At 46.0% G+C, this 22,091-nt stretch overlaps 1 protein-coding gene across 3 annotated transcripts in view; it reads left to right on the plus strand.

Moving 5' to 3' along the window:
- The window catches only part of PCSK6 (proprotein convertase subtilisin/kexin type 6), a 185,238-nt gene that overhangs the window by 34,647 nt on the left and 128,500 nt on the right, over window positions 1-22,091 (plus strand). For all 3 annotated transcript variants that reach the window (XM_072796449.1, XM_072796454.1, XM_072796457.1), the window contains exon 2: window positions 13,077-13,181. In XM_072796449.1, the coding sequence (XP_072652550.1) occupies window positions 13,077-13,181 (105 nt within the window). The remainder of the gene's footprint in view (window positions 1-13,076; window positions 13,182-22,091) is intronic.

Here is a 22,091-nt window from a genome sequence, read left to right on the forward strand (position 1 = left end):
CCCCCAAACCTTGCAGCCTTCTGACCTTCCTCAGTTAAGCATCCCCAAACAAGCCCAGTGCTGGCCTCTCTGGAGATATCCAGATGGACCCACTTGGTTTCCTTGGGTGCTTAGTGTCGCTTTTCTCTTGGATCTTCTGCATAACCGGCCTGCCAGATGCACTGTGCGCTATCATTGGGGCCAAAGGTCACAGTCATGCTTTACTCCATTCACAAGCTGAGATGCTTTTTGCTGAATGCAAATCTGGGCATGTCCAGACCTGCTCTTCCGTGGTGCATTTTACAGATGAGACTTTCTGAGGATAAGGCCATGGCTCATGTCTTGCATACCCAAAAAGAGAAAAGTAGGCAGCGGGCCTCCAAAGAGTGAGGGAAGTTTAAGTCTAAACCCAGTATCTGGATCCCTCCATTGCAGGGACCGTGGGTTCCCTGAGGCCTGTAGGCTTCACAGTGGTATTAACATTTTAAAATTAATTTCTACCTCCCTGCTTCCTCCCTGTCATGGGATCCCTGCCTGGGCCCTGTGGGCATCAAGGGTACCTTTAGTAACGGAGACCAAACCTGCACAGAGCACTTAGTGGGCAGCAGGGACACATGGAATGAACCTGTCCTCACTATCAGATCACCACACAGGTGGTAGGGAACAGCCTTGGGGGCTGGGGTGGGGAGCTGGGCCCTGGATACATGGAGAGCAGGCTAGGGGACAGGGCTGGGTGGGCCTCAAGCAGCCTCTCAAACCTAGCGGTCATCTGCCCTTGAAACAAACCCCACTGGCCTCTTGTCTCTTTTGCGAAGTTGTGGGCCGGATGGGTTGTCCTTTCATGGGAGAGAGGAAGGCCTGGTCCCAAGGGCCAGCTCACCAAAAAGTCAGTTGTTGAAGTGATTCAGGTACTGTCTTCAGTTCCAGACTCTAAGTCCTTTAGGCTTTATTTGGGAAAGTGTGGAGGGGATTCTTGTTACCTGGTTGTGTTGCAATTTAAATATTCTTTTTTGAAAATAGCGTAATAATCACGAGCTTTTAAAAACAGTTGGGAGTGCAGGATAAAATACAGCTTTTTCCTCAGCCACTTGAGAGTACATCCCTGAGTTGACCTCATCACCCCTCATCCTTCTGTGAGTCTTTCTTCATAAACAGGGCCAGTCTCTACAGAGCTGTGGCAGCATGGAAACCAGGGGACTACAGATGCTCTTGCACCATCAGATCCACACACCTCAGTCGCTGTTGCCAACTGCCAAACAGTGGTCTTCACAGGAGAGCGTCCTGTTCAGAGTCAGGTGTTACACATTGCTGTTGGGACTCTTTTGTGGGGTCAGGCTGAGGGTGAGGAGGGGGGAGGTACTCACCTGGCACAAGCCATAAGAGACAGATGCCAGAAGAAAACTCAGTAATCAAGGTAAATAACATTTTAATGCGATTTTTAAAAATTTGAAATGAATGAAATCCACAGTGACCAGAATGTCAGAAATTTAAATAAAGGTAGGCTCAGCATGATTGATTTTTCCTTGGCCTTGGGCTCCAGTATGGCTTCACACAACACCATTCCTTCCTATCGGGTTCTAGAGTGGTTCCTCAACATTCTCTTGACTTTTGTGGCCTTGACACTTGCCAGTGGCAGGCCAGCTGTATTGTGGAAGGTCCTTCCATTGGGGGTTTGTCTGCTGTTTGCTCACAGTGAGGTTCGGGTTCTGCACTTTGGGCAAGAGTCTCACAGGAGTGACACTGGGTTCTCACTGTGTCCAACCCCATGGCCCCCATTTCAACTTGCCTCATTGCTGGTGGTATGCTTGTGGATCACTTGGTTAAGGGGCTTTGTCTGCCTGTCAAGTTTCTCTTTTCCCCTTGACAAATTAGTAAATAAGGGATTATTACTTTGAGACTATGTAAAAATAATTGATTCAGGGGCACCTGAGTGGCCCAGTCAGTTACGCATCTGTCTTTGGCTCGGGTCATGATCTCAGGGTCCTGGGATCAAGGCCTGTGTCAGGCTCCATGCTCAGTGGGGAGTCTGCTTCTTCCTCTCCCTCTGCCTGCTGCTCCCCCTGCTTATAGTTTCTCACTCAAATAAATAAATAAAATCTTAAAAAAATAAAAATAAGTATAAATAGCCAATTTGTATACTGCTTGGGATTTGTTATTAAGTATACCTGTATAGACTCATGGTTTCCTATTTTATTCTTGGATTGTAACCTACCAGAGTGATTATTTATTTTGATTCTCAACTGGCCCTCTGATTTGGCCTGTGGGGGCCTTTCAAGTCTGGCTTCTGTGTATGAGTGATATGTCTCTAGAGTTCTTCGAACCGTTTCTTGCTCTCTTCCCAAACATGGTATTACAGACTCCACTTGCACTTTCCCTGCCCTAACTCTGGAGTCAGCCATTTCTCCTGGTTCCTTTTAGTAGAAATGGTATTTAGAAGCCAAGACCCAGGCTCTGGGTGGGTTCACTGTTGTTGTGTGCTGCTGCTCACAGGCCTGTCCAGTAGGGAGAGATGGGTGTGTGTGTGTGTGTGTGTGTGTGTGTGTGTGTGTGTGTGTGTCTATCTAGCTATCTATCTAGATATCTATCTTGAAAACTAAATTCACATGGCTATCCAATTCCAATCCAACACCACAGAGTTCTTTCCAGTTTTCTTCTCCCAACAGTGAGAAATTGCTCCCAGTGCCCCAGCGTGTTAATAACTATATTTGATCTTTCTCCTTGTGGGGAACCAGTATTCCATGTGTTTCTGTCTACATCTCACCGTGTGGGACATACTTCTCACCCACACTTAGGCTCTGATACCCAGACAGGGCCGCCTCCTCCCAGCGTGGACAACCTCCCCTGCCACCTGCTCTGGGCTGCTCCAGGTCTCCTTCCATGCCCTCCCCACATACCAGAAGCCATGCTGTGCCCACATGGCTTTAGGATTGAATTTTTTCAAGGAGGATGAGTCTTACTTCTTATTTTTCAGTCAAAATGAAACACAAATAAATACAAAAGGGAAGGTTGGGTTTAGAAATCTAGTAACCTGACTAATTCCAGACAGCCATAAAGAAACCTTTCAACAGTGAATGTTTTCAAAGGAAGATCTTCAAAGTCAAGATTGTTGAGTTTTCCAGATGTCTGTTTGTGGACATTAAAGATATAGGTTGAGACCAAATATAGAAATGAAACCTCCTCATAGGAGGCCAGACCACTTGGTTTGGCAACTTCAGGGAAAAGAAGTGAAGGTTGCTAAGTCAAAATTAATGATTTTTCAGGAATTTGTAGGAAGTCAAGCAGCTTAATTGCAGACTCTGGGTGGATATGTGTTGAAGAAAGCAATTTTAGGAGACTAGGAAATTGTGCAATAATCTTAACTTGGGTCAGAATTGTAATTATTGCAGTAACAGAATGTTGCTAAGTGTATATGTGACTGAAATGGGAAACAGGGTTTTCTTTTTCTTTCTTTCTTTCTTTCTTTCTTTCTTTCTTTTTTTTTTTTTTTTTTTTTGCTTTAAAAAATAACAACAAAACGTCCATTCTCCCTCTCTGGACTTCCTTAATTATAAATACTAGGTAACTCAGTGCTGGCTAAATATAGGTTCACTAGCCATCTATATTTATAACTTTCTTCAGGTAGGAGTCACCAGAGCAAGACAGAATTAATTTGGTGTGTAGGTTTTTATAGGCTTTAATTAGTTATGTTTTTCTTAAGCAGACCAAGTGAGATCAGTAATATTATATAACTGAACTCTGACGTCCATGGCTTTTAAACATAGACTCTTCTCCCCAAAGCCAAAGGCCCCTGGAAGATGCCAGCCGTGAGAACCAGCAGCTCCAGAAGCAGGCATGCTGCAGCTGCAAACTGACAGAACTCGAAACATCTGTTCCAGCCAAGGGCAGGTTTTGCAAGTGATAAAGTGAAGACTTTTTTTTTTGCACAGTCAGAAGTCTCATCTACAGCCCATTCATTTCTGAGACCTTGAATTGTGACATTTCGTGGCTGCTTATCAGCTGTTCCTGTGAGGCAGATTTAACTGTGTGAGCCTGGAGAGGTGGGGTGGCATTTTTGTGCACTGACCAAAGCATGCACTTAGTCAACCCCCCAGCACCCCCTCATTCCCCGCCCCCCAGGCCAGCTTGCTGACTTGAGGGCTTAGGGAACTGACTGCACCTGCATCTGAGGTCACATTCATTGGCAGGCCGAGTGGGCGGGTGGACCTTTGGAACCCTCCGATGTCATTTGGGGTGGATTTGGCATGCTCGTCAGTGACTCTGCTGCAAATCAAATGTAATAGATTAGATGGGGCTCTTCTCCACCCTGCCTTAGGAGCTGCAAAAAGTGACAAGTCATCTTTTTCGTCAGGAAGGCAGTTTGCACCCTAGCTGCCAGCACCCACAGATCCCTCAGACCTCACACCTGCCCTATATTAGCAGGGAGGTGATTGAAAGCTGGTTGTACTCAAATTTATAGGGGGAAAAAGAAACAGGACAAGAGAGGCTCTTCCTGTAAACATCCCCAGCCCAGGCCTCTCCCCCACTACACTTGGCTCCTGCCCCTTCCTTGTTTGGCTTTGTGAGCTGTTTACACTCATCCCACCTGTAGTCCCCGAGAGGCTTCCTCTCCAAGGCCGGTAGCTTGCCATGAGTGAAGGGTGCCAGGCCACTTGGATGGAGTGCAGAGTCATGCATGGCCTTCCTTGCTCTGCCTGCACCCTTGGCTGTGGAGCTCAGAGGAGCCGCTTGGGGCCCAGCCCAGGCCACACAGCTAGTAGATGGTCTGCCTGACTCTACAGCCTCAGGACTGTCTGGGAAGGGGGCAGGGCAACAGTCACTGGGCTGGGAGTCATGGGGTCTTAGCTGGTCCCAGGGCACAATGGACAACTCTATGTAGGGGGAAAGAGGAAGATGTGTGTGTCCTTCCCATGTCATTTGAAGTCTGTTCATTTCCCTGAACATTTTTTGAGCTCCTGCCACCCTCCTTAGACTGCCAGGGCCTGAGGATTTATAGACAATTCCTGCCTTTGAGAGCTTACAGTGGAGGGAGAGGTGGGGTAGGTTGTGATAGCAACCAGGGCAGACCTGGGCCTTTGAAGTCCAGGAGGGCTTCATGGAGGCAGTGATAGCTCAGGTGATGGTTACAAACAGAGTGGGAGGTGGTCTATTGGTGTGAAGGGGCTGGCACAGGCGGGCTCTGAGGTGTGAGACAGCAAGTGACAACAGAGTCCCTCACACATAGCAGCATCGCTGGAGGACAGAGGTGACGCTAGCAGAGCCAGGCCCTTGGCCAAAGAGGTAGCATGGCCCAGTGGTGGAGATCTTTATGTGCCCTGTGAGGGGATGAGACTTCATCCCCTAAGAGGAGGCAGAGTGAGGTGGGTGTTTACACAAGAATCACAAATAAATGGCTCTGAAGTACAACTGGGCAAGTCTTTGGTTTCCTCAAGGCCAGTAGCTTGCCATGAGTGATTGGAAGCTGGTTGTACTCAAATTTACAAGGGGGGAAAAGAAACAGGACCCACTTCCAGAGGGTTTGGCAATACTGGACACACGTGGAAGATGTGGGGCCATTCACCAAGACAAGGGACTCCTTGGGAGGAGGAGCAGATCTGGAAGATGAGGGTGGCAAGAAGACACTGACATTGGGATGGCTGCTCTGGGTGTGGCAGGAGTCATCTGGGACATGCACCTTGAGGGCTGCTTCCCCCACTACACTCTGCCAGGAACAAGGAGACAGAGTTGCAAGGGTAAGGCCTGGGCCCTGGAGGACTCAGCCTGTAACAGTACAAGTACAAGTGTGCTGGGGACCCGTGTGCGTGGGAGAGGCTTCACAGAGGAACTGGCGCTGAGCTGAGCCTGGAAGACCAGTGGGAACTGTGACTGGGCAAGGGAAGGGTACACTCAACACAGCCCCTAGATGCAGCTCCGCAATCTCCTGGGGAGAGTTTTCAGAGTCCACATGAACAGTGTCCTGGACCCTTGGAACCAGAATTTTTACCTGGGGGTAGGCCCAGCCCATAGCTGGTATGCTCATGCTATCAGCTGACCCTGACCAATGTGGTGGCCACAAATCCAGAACTTCTGAATGAGGGCAATTAGCAGCGGGCTCAGGAGGTCCACTTGCATATGAAGGCTGTGGGGAAACCAAAGGCTTGCCTGGTTATGCTTCAAAACCATTTATTTGTGAATCTTGTGTAAACACCCACACACAATTATATACCTACACACATACCTGAATACATACATACTTGTATATATACGTGCACACACATTCATGTGTATGTACATACACACTCATACCTCGTTGTATATACATACCCACACGTTATCTGCATGCATACATATATGCACTCACACTTGCACATCCCTATACATACACGCATACATGTACACACATATTTGAATACATACATCTATAGGCACACTCATGCATGCATATACATACATGTATATGTGTATATAAATACATAAAACATATCCATACATACATATGACACACATATGCTTCATGGAAGAGATGCATGTGTGGAACATAATGTATGTCTCGCATGACTTCTGCTTGAAGTGAAGGAGCATGAACACTTGTGGAGCCACTTGGCCCTATGTGGGCAAACCTGCCACTGAGGATGAGAACCATGGCAACTGATGCTGTAAATGTGTCAACAGGCAGAAGGTATGATAGTCATGAATGTGAACTCTGAGCCTAAATCCTGGTGGTGCTACTTACTAAAGATGCACTTTTACTTAACCACTTGGTGCCTCAGTTTCTCCAATTACAAGATGAGGATAATCACAACATCTACCTCATCAGGCTATTGTAAGACTCAGACAGGTTCATGCATCTAACTGGGATGCAGTGAGCTCTCAGCAAGTGTCAGCTCGTGAGCCTGGAGCACCCAGTAAAAGTTGGGGATCCTCTGTGGCTGGGAGACAGGAGAAGGAGGGAGAATTGCTGTTCCTCCTGTACTGTCCATATTTTGTACCATATGCATACATTATCTAGATTTTTTAAAAATCTCTAATAGAGTACCCAGTTACGGAGAAACCACGCTCAATTATTTTCACTATGCGTTCTTTGATCTCATTCCTTCCAGTGCTCTAGCCCAGAACATTTAGTAGGGTCTTTAATGATATTTTAATGATGTTACCAATTTTATCAACTAATGTGTATAATTACATATCAGTGTTGAGTGAAGAGACATGAGCATTACATATTCAGCAGATTGTTCATTTTCTTGGATGGGGTACTAAGGGACTGGCTCTAATTAACGCATTGTGAAAATACACAGACAAGAAAGAGAAAAGGCACTTACTGAAATTTTGTGTTATGACTTACGAAAAAACATACCTTGTAGACTAGAGATCAGATTCATCAACGGAGAGCACATTGAGGTTCTGGAAGTGTTCAGAGCGGAGCAGGACTGGGAGATAGCCTGATATTCTGGGGGAAGAATTTCTTCTCCATTCTCAAGGAGGGGAAGGAAGTGGGGGCTGCCAGAGCCTTCGAGCAGCAGTAATCCCATGGAAGCCACTGTACCCTGTGTTTATAAAGTCAGACTGCTTCCATATTGGCTCAAGAGGTGGGGCCCAGAGCATGTGAGTGGTGACCACTGAGGCACAGTGAGGCCTGGCATAAAAACTGCCCTGGGATAGCAGCACAGAATGTCCAGGGCTGCCCAGCCAGGAGTAGCTCCTTAATATCAGTGCAGAAATCAAATCAAAATTAGGGTATTTCCTCTGTTAGGAAATTGCTTTAATTCAAAAAGTATTTAGGCTGCCCCTATTTTTCTGTCCATTCTTATGATTCCAGCTGTGGTCAGTTTGATTCTGAAGGTGTACCAAAAGCATTGCAGTAATCCCAAATCCTAATTTGTGTTATCTCTATGTCATGTGGTGCAGAGCTTGTCACCTGTTCATCTGTGGGCAGTGAGGGGAAATTGCTGGTTCAGGAATTGGGAAACTCAGAGGGTGACAGTTGGGCTTGACTCCCTGGGCCTGTTTTCCCATGTGTAGAAGAGGGCCATTCCCATGGTTCTTTCCTATACCCTTATCTGTAGGTCAGGGCCACGGAACAGTTAGGTGTCCTGTGAGTTTAACCAGGCCAGTGGCCATGTCCCCAGGGACTCTACTGGAGAATGGGGGCTTTCCAGGCTATCACCCTGAATATGCCCAATCTCATCTGATCTCGGAAGCTAAGCAGAGTCAGGCCTGGTTAGTACTTGGATGGGAGAATAGGGAATTCCTAGCCATCTTGTCTTCTTAGTTCATAGATGCACCCAGAGATCTTAAGGAGTAGCTCCCCGAGTTGGGAGGGGCATGACTGGGGTCGACAGTGCTGTGGCAGGCAAAGTAAGAACCAGAGAAGGACTTAGGTGGGGTGGGGGAGGAGGAGGGAGCAAGACACAGCTACGTCGTAATGCTGCATCAGCCAAGCCAAGATGACTTTCATTGGGCTGTGTTCCATGACAGCCAGGTACAGCCATCTCCTGCTCTGTCACCCCTTGATCCTTTCTGACCTCTTGCCCATGATGTAAACCTCATTCCTGACCCATGCCCTATGCCAGGGAAGAGCCATGGAAGAGGGCAGTGTAGCATGAGTCAGACTGATGGGAGTGACCTCCTGGGTCATCTGACAAGGAGGGTTCCCGGAGAAAGGACAGCTCAATGACCAAATGAGGCACTGGTGCTGGCATAACAGCTATGCCTGTTTCTAAGCAGAGCCCCTCAGTGTGTGCCCTGGTGGCCCCCAACCTTTAGAGAAGCCATGTTCATCATCAGAGACTTTTCTGGACTCCCAAAATACACCCAGCAGCAAATGCTCTGAATTATACAATGGCAAGCTCTTTTTGTAAAGTCCACATATGAAATGTTTTAGGCTTGTGGGTGGGCCAGAGGGGCTCAGTGGCAACCACACAATTCTGCCATCGTAATATGAAAGCGGCCATGGGCAGTAGGTCAGTGAATGAGTGTGACTGTGCTCCAATAAAGCTTTATTGATAAAAACATGAGTTGTATATAAGGCCCAAAGCATTGAAAGTAGGGTCATGAACAGATATTTGCACACCCATGTTCATAGCAGCATTATTCACAATAGCCAAAAAGAGTAAGCAATCCATGTGTCCATTAATGGATGAACGGATAAAATGTGGTATACATATGCAAGAAAATGTTATTCAGCCATAAAAAGGGAAAATCTTGACAAATGTCATGACATGGATGAACCTTGAAGACATCATGTTTAGAGAAATAAGCCAGTCACAAAAGGGCAAATGATTCTATTCATATGAGATATCTAAAACTGTCAAGCTCACAGGGAAGAAAATAGAATGGGGGTTGTCAGGGTTGGTGCAGAGCAGAGAGGGAGAGTTAATGAAATGGGTGCAGTTTCTGTCTGGTGGTGGTGTTGGTCACACAATACTCAGTGCCATTGAACTGCAGGCACACTTAAAAATTGTTAACGTGATCAGTGTTCTATTAGTGTGTTTTACCACAAAAAAATAAGATAAATAGGAGGCAGACCAGATTTGACCCATGGGCCATAGTGTTCCAATCCCTACTGTGAACTGTTATTAACCACAGCTTTGGGAGGACAGTTGTAGCCATACTTTGGGGGCACCATGTTAATCTGTTCTGCAGACAGTGGGTGCATACTAGGGAGTTGACTCAGAGGCTTTTGTGGTATCTAGATTCCCTCCTGAGGATCTGGGCTCTTCTTCCTCCTTTTCTTATCCTCACAGTAATTCCAGTATCAGGTGACCCTTTCTGTCCCATGCTGCCCTCAGTGACACTATCTGGCCTCAAATCTTTGGTTGTGAGGAAGGAATGTGGCTGCTCCTCATGCCCTGAACCCTCCTCCATAATTACCAAGGTGGTGGAAGGAGGTACACAGAATCTCAGAGGGGACCCTTTGCTGCTTTCAGATTTATGAACAGCCAATGACTTGACCCCCTTGCCTTTCTTTTTTTGAAACACATTCCAGCTTCTTCTGCAGCCTGCTTTGTAGGGGCAAGAAGGCAGCCTTGGCTGGTATCCCCTTCTCCTGTGCTTCAGGAGTAATCAGTCCTTCCCAGACCCTCAGCCCCCATGCTGGGCTGGACATAAGTTTCTAAACATGTTTGGCATTGGTCACTGTTGCTCTGCCTGGTCAGCCCTGTGGGAGAGCATTTCTTCTTTCCATGGATTCCTCAAGGAGAAAAGCTCTTGTTAACTCAGATCCTTTGAACGGTTGCTAAGGATGGTCATGGTGGCTCAGAGGCAGGGAGGTGGATGGCCTTTGGGTTGGCTGCCAGTGGCCTGGCTTGTTGGCTTCCAGGGCCGCCCTGATATGGGTTTGCTTAGGGTCAGCAGCTCTGCAAGTCATTTATCCCTTTGCCAGCAAATTCGATTTACCTCTTAGTTTCTCCATGTCCCCGAATGGGAATTGACTTGAATGCCCAGAGTTAAAAGACCGGAAGTTGTGAAACATCTCTCAGGGATGGTGGCAGGGATAGAAGCAAACAGGCTGATTAAATACTGTTCCAAGTAAAGACTCCATTATTGCTTCTGGTTCTAAATCTTAGCTCTGGCACACATTAGAAGGATGCTTTGACACATACGGCAATTACCTTTGTTGAAGAAGTGAGCAAGGTGACTTATCTGTAGGAGAAATATAAGTGCTTTTGTGCAAAATAGGGCCGAAATAATGAGGTTTATGATGGTAGGAAAAATGTCTTGAGGTAGAAAATGAACTGAGAATCTTCATTGCAGAAAACCATTTATTGAGCACTTACTACCTGCTGAGCACTCTGCTAGCTCTTTCTAGATTTGTGTAATTTAAGTCTTAGAACAACCCTTCATGTAATTTAAGTCTTAGAACAACAGTAACGTAGTTACTGTTTTCACAAGGCAACTAAGAGAGGGTCTGAAGCCCAGGTCACCCCACAGGAAGGGATCAAGCTGGAATGTGGACCTAGATTTGGCCAAAATCTAAAGCACCTGGTCCCAGTGAGGGGCATGGAGGCACCGTGGAGAGGAGCCAGACAAAGAATCCCACGCAGCTCCCCACACCAACCAGTGTTTGTTGACATCCACCAGGTTCTAGCACAATACAAATGATACCTATTTAATCTTCATGACTATCCTAGTATTCAGTGTTCTATCGTTGTAAATGGCAGGAATATATGGCAGTAAACCTAAGTGAAAAAGGAGGATATTTGGGGCACCTGGGTGGCTCAGTGGTTGAGCATCTGCCTTTGGCTCAGGTTATGATCCCAGGGTTCTGGGATCGAGTCCTACATCAGGCTTCCTGCAGGAGCCTGCTTCTTCCTCTGCCTATGTCTCTGCCTCTCTCTCTGTGTCTCTCATGAATAAATAAATAAAATCTTTAAAAAAAAAGAAGAGAAAAAGGAGGATATTTATTTTAAGGACAAATGGGTATCTCCTCACACTCAGGAATAGGAGACAGCCAGGCTGCCCAGGATTGCTGGAAATGAGAAGTGCTGGAGGACTCTTGCCTTGTGGAAAGATGTGGAAGTGGCCATTCAGAGTGTCTGTCCAGTGTCTCTCCCTGGGCCTGTTAACCTTTATAGGGTCAGGTCACAGCAGACAGAATGGCTTGAGTGAGGCGGGTATAGCCAAAGATGGTTGTGAGTTGTGCAGACTCTATTCCTTTCTTTCTTTCTTTTTTTTTTTTTTTTTTAAAGATGTTACTTATTTATTCATGAGAGAGACAGAAGCAGAGACATAGGCAGAGGGAGAAGCAGGTTCCCCCCAGGACCCCGGGGATCACGACCTGAGCCAAAGGCAGACACTCAACCACTGAGTCACCCAGGTGCCCCCACTTTAGTTATTCCTAACTCCAATGGTTAGGTAGTTTTATCCCCATTTTATACGGAAGGAATCAAGATTCACAACATTGCAAATGCCCTTGCAAATGCAAATGCAAGGTCACATGGCCAGTAGTGGTGAAGGGAGAGAGCAGAGTTTGAACCAGGTTCCTATCAGAATCACCACACATGTGCCACTCTTGAGTACAAATGGTATTAAATTCACTCTTTGATCAGAAGCTGGAAGAGAAACTAGGATGGTTTAAGCTGAGACGGGTAACTTGAAAGTCTATATAATATTTGGTCCAGCCTCATTTAAAAAAACTCTGCTTTCAAGGACGGTGACCAACAAGCCAGTTTCAATAACCAGTGAAAGTCAGAACAAGAAACAGGTCTTCTGAGAACAATGTCCTGATACTCAAGGGTCACTGAGGCAGGAGGGCTGCCTGTCCTGAAGGCCACATCCATTGCTTCTCTTGGTTCTGTCCAGCCCTCAAGCTGAAATCTGTCTCGACAAACCACCCCTGGCAGAAAATTGGGACGCCCTGGGGGTTTGAATGTTCTCATCTGACCTTTTCACAATCCCCAAGCAGATGGACCCGCGTGTTTTTTTTGGCTCCCTCGTTAAGCTTGGGAGTGAATGTTCATTCTTAGATATTTCAGTTTACCCGTGGGGTGGAGAGGATGGAGTTTGTTTAGAAATGAATATTTTGGTGCAGGCCTGACTTGACACTAACTTAGCTACTTCAGGGATGCTTGACCCTAAATGAACATTAATTCTTGTCTACAAAACTTGGCCCAGAGAGTACAAATTTTAAGTGATATGAACTTACCACAAGATTTGGAGGAGCATGTGCTTCATTGGAAATACTACCCTGCCTTGTTTATCCCAAAAGGAGTATATAAATCTACCTTCATGTTTGTAAACACTAAATATGGGCCAGAGAGATGGGTAGGAAAGCATAATGGAGGGTATGTTTTCATTGGGAACAGAATGAGTCTTTCAGAGACAGGAAAGATTTTTTTGTGGGATGGAGGATTTTTGAAGCTGTCTGTAAGACTGTATTAACTAGGGGGTGCCTGGGTGGCTCAGTTTGTTAAGCATCTGCCTTCGGCTCAGGTCATTATCCTGGGGTCTGGAGATGGAGCCCCACTTCAAGCTCCCTGCTTGGCAAGGAGTCTGCTTCTTCCTCTCCCTCCACCCCTCTCCACCGCTTGTGCACTGTCACTCTCTTGCAAATAAATAAAATCTTTAAAAAACTTTAAAAAAAAGACTGTATTGACTCAAACATCCTGCTTCTTGTTTTGCAGATTGGAAACCTGGAAGATTACTACCATTTTTATCATAGCAAAACCTTTAAAAGATCGACTTGGAGTAGCAGAGGCCCTCATACCTTCCTTAGAATGGATCCCCAGGTATGGATCTCCACTCCCGGGACAGGACCCTTTCCTAAGGCCTAGAATATTGTTTGCTTTTTGTTTGGATCTGTGGTTCTAAAAATAACTGAGTCCTGATTTTAACATGATGCTACACAGTTTTTCTTATCCACTTTGAATAAAACAAGACAGATGTGCAGCAACACATCAGACCATCTGAATGCTTGAAATATTTGGTCCCTTGTCAGACTTGAGAATTTCAATTGAAGCAACAGTCAAATGAATATAGACCTGTTGATCTTTTAAATCTTTAAAAACCAGCAAAATACACAGTAATCAGAGGAGGTAACTATATGAATATTACCCACAAAAGCAAAAAGACTAGGTAATTCAAGCTAGTGATTTAATAATAATGAAATTAGATTGGGTCAATGGTTGTTTTTGTGGTTGTCATAACACATGTTCTTAATGGTTACCATGAATTTTAAAACTTGGGCCGTAAATATTACTGTTTTCCTCTTAAAAATTCATGTGATCTTTGAGATAAGAGCAATTATAATTTGTGAAGAGGCTAACAATTAACATTTTCATATAATTCATGTTTATTGGATCATTAATTATACTTTCTCTCTGCATCAATTTGAGACTAGTATTTCACAAATGCCAGTCAACATACTTGGTAAGCTTAAAAATTTAAGATGGTCAAATTAGCTTTTGATGACTTCTTTCATTCAGCAAGTGATGTTGGAATACCAGCTATGGGGCAGCGCCGTTGGAGTGGGTGATCAGGCTGATAGAAATATGAAGCAGTAAGTAGAAAAATATGTGATCTGTCACAGGGTGATGAGTGCTATGAGGGAAAATGAAGTTCATGTGAAAAGCAGTAGCAACAAAGAAATGAGGCCATTGGTAAATCATAGTTTTCAAATGTGGAAATCGCCTTCTCTTAAAAAGCAATGTGCTAAATGTTAGTTTGGGCTTCCAAGCTGGCACACAGTACTATTTCTTTATTCCCACAGAATATTTACAATAAAGTTTCCATGGAGAAATGGGTTCTTGGTTTGTCCCAAGTCACCCTACTGATAGTCCCGGCTCCTTTTGTATTGGCTGAGCTGAGGGTAGGCAAGAGAGATGGATTAGGCCTGGGCACAGTACCTGAAACACCCTTCTCCAGAGTATTACTTCATGGTCTTCTGAATTCAAGCACATGAGAAAGTGGTCCTCATGCCACTCATTCATGTGATTGAGCTGTGACAAGACAGACATACCTGGGATCCCTGGGTGGCTCAGAGGTTTAGCACCTGCCTTTGGCCCAGGTCGTGATCCTGGAGTCCTGGGATCAAGTCCCACATGGGACTCCCTACATGGAGCTGCTTCTCCCTCTGCCTGTGTCTCTGCCTCTCTCTCTGTGTGTCTCTCATGAATAGATAAATAAAATCTTTATAAAAAAAAAAAAAAAAAAGACAGACATACCTTGTACATATTTCTGAACTGATTTTATAGATGGGTGACTAAATGGATAGGTGGATAGAAGGAAATAGATATGAAGCATTATGCTAATCCCATTATTCCTTCCTAGCAGGGAAAAGAATTCGATGTTTATTAAGAGACTACTGTGTGCTTGAGCACTTTAATGTATGTCATCTCCTCTGCTCATAGGGTGCTATGATTATCCCTACGTGTGTTCACACCACGGAATTAGAAGGAATGTTTTTCAAAGGGGCTGGTGTATTTTTTTTTCCTCCTGGAAGTGGAGTTAGATAGTAGTTGCTGATTCCCACAGAACGGGACAATTGGAGAAGGATGAGCAGACCTGATGCTTCTATCAGTGTAAAGCTGAGTGGAAGGGGTTCTCTGTGCTGGTCACCAAAGAAATGTGGATTCTTTGAAGCTGCAAGAAGTATGCCGAGATTCACAGCAGCAGCATTTCTCAAAGCATCGAGAAACTTCTGAGCTGGGAAGAGAGTTGCTGCCAGGCCGTCCACAGTTTCACTTCCAAGCGAACAATGTGCCCTGTCTTGTAAAGACAACATGCTTGTTCTTCATCGGAAGTCTTCAGAGTTATTAAATTTTTACCACACAGATAGTTACAACACAGGTCAAGCCGTTTGAATGGGGGAGCTCCCGTCTCCCAACAGAAGCATGCAATAAGAAGATAATGTGGCAGTGTACTTCCTGGCTCCTTTTCTGCAGGGCGTTCTGAGAATTAAGCTGTTTCTCAATTGTTAGAACTACAGCAGAGTTGAAATAGGACCTGAGTTTTATAGACATCCTTTTTTTTAAGTGACTAAATTTTAAAACATTTAAAAGTATCTTGGGCACCCGAGTGGCTCCATTAGTTAAGCATCCAACTCTTGATTTCAGCTCGGGCCGTGATCTCAGGGTCATGAGATAGAGTACCACATTGGGCTCTGCACTCAGCATGGAGTCCGCTTGAGATTTTTTTCCTCTGCCTCTGCCCCTACCCCTGCTTGTGTTTAGTGTCACTCACTTTCTCTCTCTCTCAAAATAAATAAATCTTAAAAAAAACAAAACAACAGGGGTGCCTGGGTGGTTCAGTTGGTTAAGCATCTGCCTTCAGCTTAGGTCTTGATCTCAAGGTGCTGGGATCAAGCCCTGCATCAGGCTCCCTGTCAGTAGGGAGTCTGCTTCTCCCTCTCCTTCTGTAGCAAATAAGTAAAAAAAAAAAAAAAAAAAATCTTTAAAAAAAAACAACACTCGGGGATCCCTGGGTGGCTCAGAGGTTAAGCACCTGCCTTTGTCCCAGGATGTGATCCTGGAGTCCCGGGATCAAGTCCCACATCTGGCTCCCTGCATGGAGCCTGCTTCTCTCTTTGCCTGTGTCTCTGCCATTCTCTGTCTCTGTGTGTTTCTCATGAATAAATAAAATCTTAAAAAAAAAAAAAACCACAACATTCAAAGGTATTCAACTTGACTACATTTCCCTTTCTTCCCCAAATATTAATTGTGCACCTGCTGGATACTAGGCTCTGTGCCCCAGGGGAGGCAGAGATGCCCACCCAGCTGGTGTCTGCCCTGGGTGAGCCCCCAGCAGATTAGGGCACAGGAGTTGGGCATGAGATTGTCCGATGTAGCAGAGAGGGAGCCCGGGCAGGCTTGAGTGCACCGGGTGGGAGTGTCCAGACCCACCTTCGCAGTAGCATCTATGGTGCCAGACTCATTCATATGAGGTGCATTCAGAGCCCTACATTCAGTTTGGAACTGAGGGCAAACCATTCCCAGTGATCAGCTGTGTCCTTGAAGGGAAGATTAGGAAGGATGGACTTTCTCTTAGCAAAGGCTATGGCAGTTAGGTTTTTCAAATAAAAGTCCTTTTTATACAAGAGCTTCTTAATAAGCTCCTGGCAGGGCTGCTATCAAAGCGTCTTGCCACTATAGAAGAAAGAGAAAAGGTAAACAGCCTGCACATTCCAGCCCTGCCTGCGACTTCCACGCGATTGGCTCCTGCTCTCTTGCAGCACTAATTAAATTTGTAGCCGCAGGGAAAACATAGAGACATCTGAACCAATTATGAATTCGGAATCACAAGTGAAATACTTCTGTTTAAATCAGTCTAGTTGAATACAAAACAAATCAATTAGCTGTCAGGCTGACTAACTAATATTTATTTTGCCTCGTCATTCTGATTAAATATTGAGCAAAACTAGCTGTTTTACACAAGTGTTGAGTGTCACCTTTTTCTCACAGCACACCAGGATGCTTTCCTACGTCAACGAAGCGTTTCTGCGGCATCTAGGCATTTGGAGATGGTGTGATTAGTATTAGTAAGGAAAGGACAAGATGAGTTAATATTATTCAGAGACACTGGAATGCAAAGTTGCCATTGAGTTTGAATGACCGTACTGGAAATGAATGTTGCAGTGCTTTGGGTACAGTGCGATCGAATGCAGATGGTATTTTATTGTAATTAGCTTCAGTCTCTATTGTAAAAAAAAAAAAAGCGCTTTGATAAGGGATGGAATTTACAATCCACCCCAACCTCACAAAAGAAAGCAAAACAAAACGCAAGTGGGAAAGGAGTATTTAAGACTTCTTTTCGCTGCCCATGTGCACACGCACATGTGTACATATGGACATTTATTAAGCTACTTTTTGCATGAACCCTGTACCAGAATTGTGCTGTAATTTTCTTTACATTCTTAATTACCTTTACTTGATGTTTTGTTTTGTTTTGTTTTGTTTTGTATCAACCACCCTTGAAAAGGGCCATTTTGCTCCAAGTGCTTTGTGGATCAGCCTCCTCCTTGGGAGAACAGCCTGACTGTTCTCCGCGTGCAGTATCAGTCACTGGGTTTTTCCAAGGGCTGTCATTTAAGCAAACTGAAAGCATTTGTTTTTTAACTTGTTCTTTTGCCAAAAGTCTGGAGAAGGGTGGATGCTACAGAAGCATCAGCCAATGGCTGTAAGGGCTCACAAATTTTTTTTAAATTACTTGTTCTGATTTTGTTCCAAGCTGGCTTATAGTTCGGCATGGCTGGCTGCATCTTCCAACCCTTACATTTTAGTGTGATGACTGTGGTTCAGCCCTTCCCTTCCTTTCCGTTCTCAGCCAGATTGATGACAGAAATGGAAGGATAAAGATGTTATAAGGCAGGCCCTCTGTGGCTCCTTCTGGGGCGGTGGGAGCCTTCAGTTTGAAGCTTCATTTCAGTGCTTTCAGCTCAAAAGTTGGAAATGATTTCTAGGACCAGGGTAGGCATTCTGTCTTGTAGGATGGGACTCTGCCCCCAGAGTTTAGTCAAAGCTCAGGTTTCTTTCCAGCAGTGATGCAACGTTTAGGCAGATCTTTCCATTAACCACAGATGGAATTTTATCTGAGAGTTTTGTGTGCTAGAGCCATTCAAAGTGCAAACAAAAAGTTCCTGGCAAATCCAAGCACATAGACAGTCAGTGATCAGATTGATCTCAGGGGCCAATGAACTTGAGCGGGCTGGGGGCATGGGAGGGCTGCCACCCAGGGACTGATGGATTTGTCCATCTGGCGACAGAAGAAATTTCCAGCTGTCTCTTCACATTGTCAGTATGACCTGGCCAGGTAGAGTGGAATGGCTACTATGAATGGGCAAAAATTAGAATATTAAAATATGGTTTAAAAGATGGACCTTTATTATTTTTTCACTAGCACATTCTATGCTTCTGCCTAGATGCCTCATAGATTCTCAAAGTCCACACATCCCCAACCCAACTGACCGCCTCTGACCTTGCCCCGTCTCAGAAGCGCCATCTGCATCCATAGCATGAGCAGTAACCTCCCTCACACCCACATTTGTTTTACCTCCTACACAACTCTGTGATGCCCGTATACTGTGTCACCACCTGCACCCCTGCCTTCTCTCACCTGGACCACTGCCCTGCTCTCCTCACTGGCCTGCCATGTGCTTCCTTGCCTCTCACCAGTCTGCTCTCCCTCTCCCAAGAGATCCTATAAAACACACGTGTGATGCTCCCACTGCCCCATTGGGAGGTCCTTCTTTCTCTGTCCTCCCTGTGGCCCTTGGACACCAGCTACACTGGCCTGTCCTGTCCTCCTCAGATGGCACTGGCTCTTTCTCCCTGCAGAGTTTGTACAGACTGTCTTTCCCACTGTGTCTCTTCATCATCTCATCTCAGCTTATTTTTGTCTGCCACCAGAAGTTAGCTCATCTTCTCTGACTTAACTTGCTCTTCCTACAGTTGTATGTTTATATTCTAGACTTGTGAGACTTCCTCACTGGATTCCAGAAGTGGAGGGGTCATGTCTGTTTATCCCCCTTCACTTGTCCCAGTCCAACACTCAAGCTTAGCAGTGGCAGGGCCAGAGAGAGTCTTGGTGTGGGCTCTACATCCGGCATGCATTCCAAGCTGACCACCGTCACAGGAGATGCACCATCTTGAAGGGTTTAGTGGTCACACAGGTGTAGGAGAAGTGTCCCAGTACACACAAGAGCAGGAATGAAGCCTGTCTGGCTCAGCAGCTGTCGGACTTACTTGACCACGGCCTCCTCCCTTTTGTTCCTGTAAACATCTGATTCCTGGCCATTTTGGAAAGAGTGCCAAGATTGCAGGCCCAGGTGGGGAGCACACAGGAGCACACAGCAGTGTTTGGTGGAAATGATGAATGGTTTAGTGTGCTTGGGATCTGGTAATGGACAGGGACAGGGTCAGCAGGAGCCGCAGATGGTGCCCAAGGGTGCCAGGAACATGAGCCTGGGGAGAGTGTTCAGTTTTTTGGACCCCAAGGAGAGGCAATGGGAAGGTAAGCTGACCTGAGATAGACAAACTTATAGTTAGAAGCACATGAGCATATCGCTTGCCAGTGGATTATAAAGTGCTCAAGGGCCAAGGCCACATCTCAGTTTTATTCCCTTATGAGTCTAGCAGATTAATCAGTAGATAGTAGATGGATGCTTAGTAAATGTTTATTGAAACATCTCAACTTGCACAGAGTAGGTTCACATAATCAAGTTGTATCTCTTATCATCTGTTTATCCCCTTCTTTTTATGTAATGACTTTAGAAGTGACTTGTGGCCTGCCTTTGTAATATGATGACAAAAATCCTAGAAAGGGCCTGAATGAATTAATCATGTTGCATCGTGTATTGCTAAAGCCCACAATGAAGATAGGACTGACAATGCCAGCTGGACACTGGGCACGTTGACCAGGGTCTACTTGGTGAACACCAGTGGGGAGCTAAGCTCTAGCCACCTGCCCTGTTGTCTGTGAGTAGAGGCAGGTGATAACTCAGAGGTACAGGGATACCTTCTCTTTTCTTTCAGCAGAGTAAGAACTAACTGACAAATGAATGAAGAGAGTCAGTTTCCCAAAGTACTTTCACACTTCCTATTCTCTAAAACGGGCAAAATGACTATTGTCATGTCTCACCAACGTGAAACATTCGTGGCCTGTGTAATGCAGCTTGGATGGCAAGAGCTGGAGATGGTCTACATGTTGTTTCAGCCATGGCTGTGGGTGAGGAAGTGGATTTGGGGCTAGGTCCCAGTCATCTCCCCGACATAGGAGGAACAGGGTGGTGGGTTTCTACACTGATTCAGAATACCCTTTATTTTGTTCGTTCATCTTCCTTCTCTTCTCCTTCATCCAGGGCCCAGGAGCCCTGGCTCCTGGGTTTCCAGCTGAGCAACTGCCAGAGCAGCCGAGCATCCCTTACCCTACCCCAAGGTGAGACCCTCAGGGGGGCTCAGGCATCTTACTGAGACAGGCTATAAAGAGGCTGTCCAGGCATTGCTTGCTTGGGAGGTTGGTCCCTCTGCCCCTCCTCACCCCTAGAACGTAAGTGCTACTGCACTTCTCAATTCCTCACATGGAAAGCTCTGATCTACTTTCTGTGAGCCTAGCTGAATTCAGTGGCTCATACTCATTTTGGAATCACAGGCCCCTTTGAAAAGCTGATGAAAGTTCTGGATTCTTTTTCTCTCTCCAGAGGAAAGAAAAGGAAAATACATGCTCGTGTCCATACCACTTTGCCTCTAGTTTTTGGGGCTTCCTGGGACTGTCACCTGTCTTTCCATTCTTGAGGGGCCCTAGGCCCTAGAGGAAGAAAGCCCCAGCTTAGCTCCCTGCTCATATCATGTGTGCATTAACCATTGCCTGTCACAAGACCAGGGCCACCTTGCATGCTGTAGGGTAACTGACACTTGTCAAGGAGTATTCTTTTTCTTTCTTTCAATTCCCTACTCAGGGGGTTAGCTTCTTACTTAGCTCATCACCTGGTTGAAAGTTGGCCCAATGTTCGTGTTGGCCCACGGTGTTGAGAAGAGTCAGTGTTGATGGGCACCGAGTTCTAAGTATCAGAGCCTAATGGAGTGCAAAGGTGGCTCAGGAATGGGCTGATCTGACCCCCTGATTACAGATTGGCCGCTGAAGCGCAGGCAGGCTGCCTAGCCTCCTACAAGCAGAGTGAGAGGTTGATTGTCTACATTATCTCTGGTGAGCTCGCTCTCTCCTGGAGGAGGTCTTGGGATTTGGTGGCACCTGGGCCCTCGGGGGTCTGGCCTCTGACTTCTTCCATGGCTATTCCCTGGCCTGCAGTCAGGACTGGCTTACTCACAAGCTAACAGGAGAGGAATTTCCCTGTCCTTCAGCAAGTACAGAATAAGCTGCCCTTCACTTTGATGATGCTTAGGGGGAAAGAAAAAAGATTGCTGGCAGGAGCTGTCTCCCATGTTCTGGATACAATTGTGCATGGAACTCAGAACCTACGTAGAATGAACTCTCAACAAACCGAACATACCAGTGGGCACTTCATGGAAGTTTAGCAGCTTGAGTCAAATGTGTGGTCTTCCCCCTGAGGCCGTAGGGCCCTCTGAGGGTGTGGGGACAAAGGATCCTGTGAAAGGCCTTTTTTGCCTTAGCTCTATCTCCAGACAAAGACTCTGGAGCCCCCCTCTAGGACTTTCCAGCTCCTACCAACTTCCTGAGGCTTCTGAAGCCATAGTGGGCCCCTATGAGCAATTGAGGGCTTTACAGCAGGGCATGGACACATGGTGGCTTCGGGTGGAACAGAGCTGGACTTTCATGCTCTCATTGGTGGCATTGGCTCATGGGAGGAAGCTACAAAACAAACCCCATTGTCACTTGTCAAGCCTATGACTGATGTGCTGGGCCAGCTTCTGGTCTGTCAGCATGCTGTGGGCCACAGGAAAGAGGACATGACCAGGGCTGCCTAAGGCATTAGTGACACTTGGACACTTTTACAGTACAGTAGCATTGATAATCCATGATACCCACAGGCATCTAGTGGAATCCTGATCATTTATGTTACCTCTTTATACCCATCTTTAAATTGTAATTACCTTATCAGGGCACCTGGATGGCTCAGTCGGTTAAGCATCTGCCTTCAGCTCAGGTCATGATCTCAGGGTCCTGGGATGAAGCCCCGCATTGGGCTCCCTACTCAGCGGGGAGTCTGCTTCTCCCTCCCCCTCTGT

The sequence above is a fragment of the Canis lupus genome, chromosome 2, assembly GCF_048164855.1.
Source record: "Canis lupus baileyi chromosome 2, mCanLup2.hap1, whole genome shotgun sequence".
NCBI classification, from domain to species: Eukaryota; Metazoa; Chordata; class Mammalia; order Carnivora; family Canidae; genus Canis; species Canis lupus.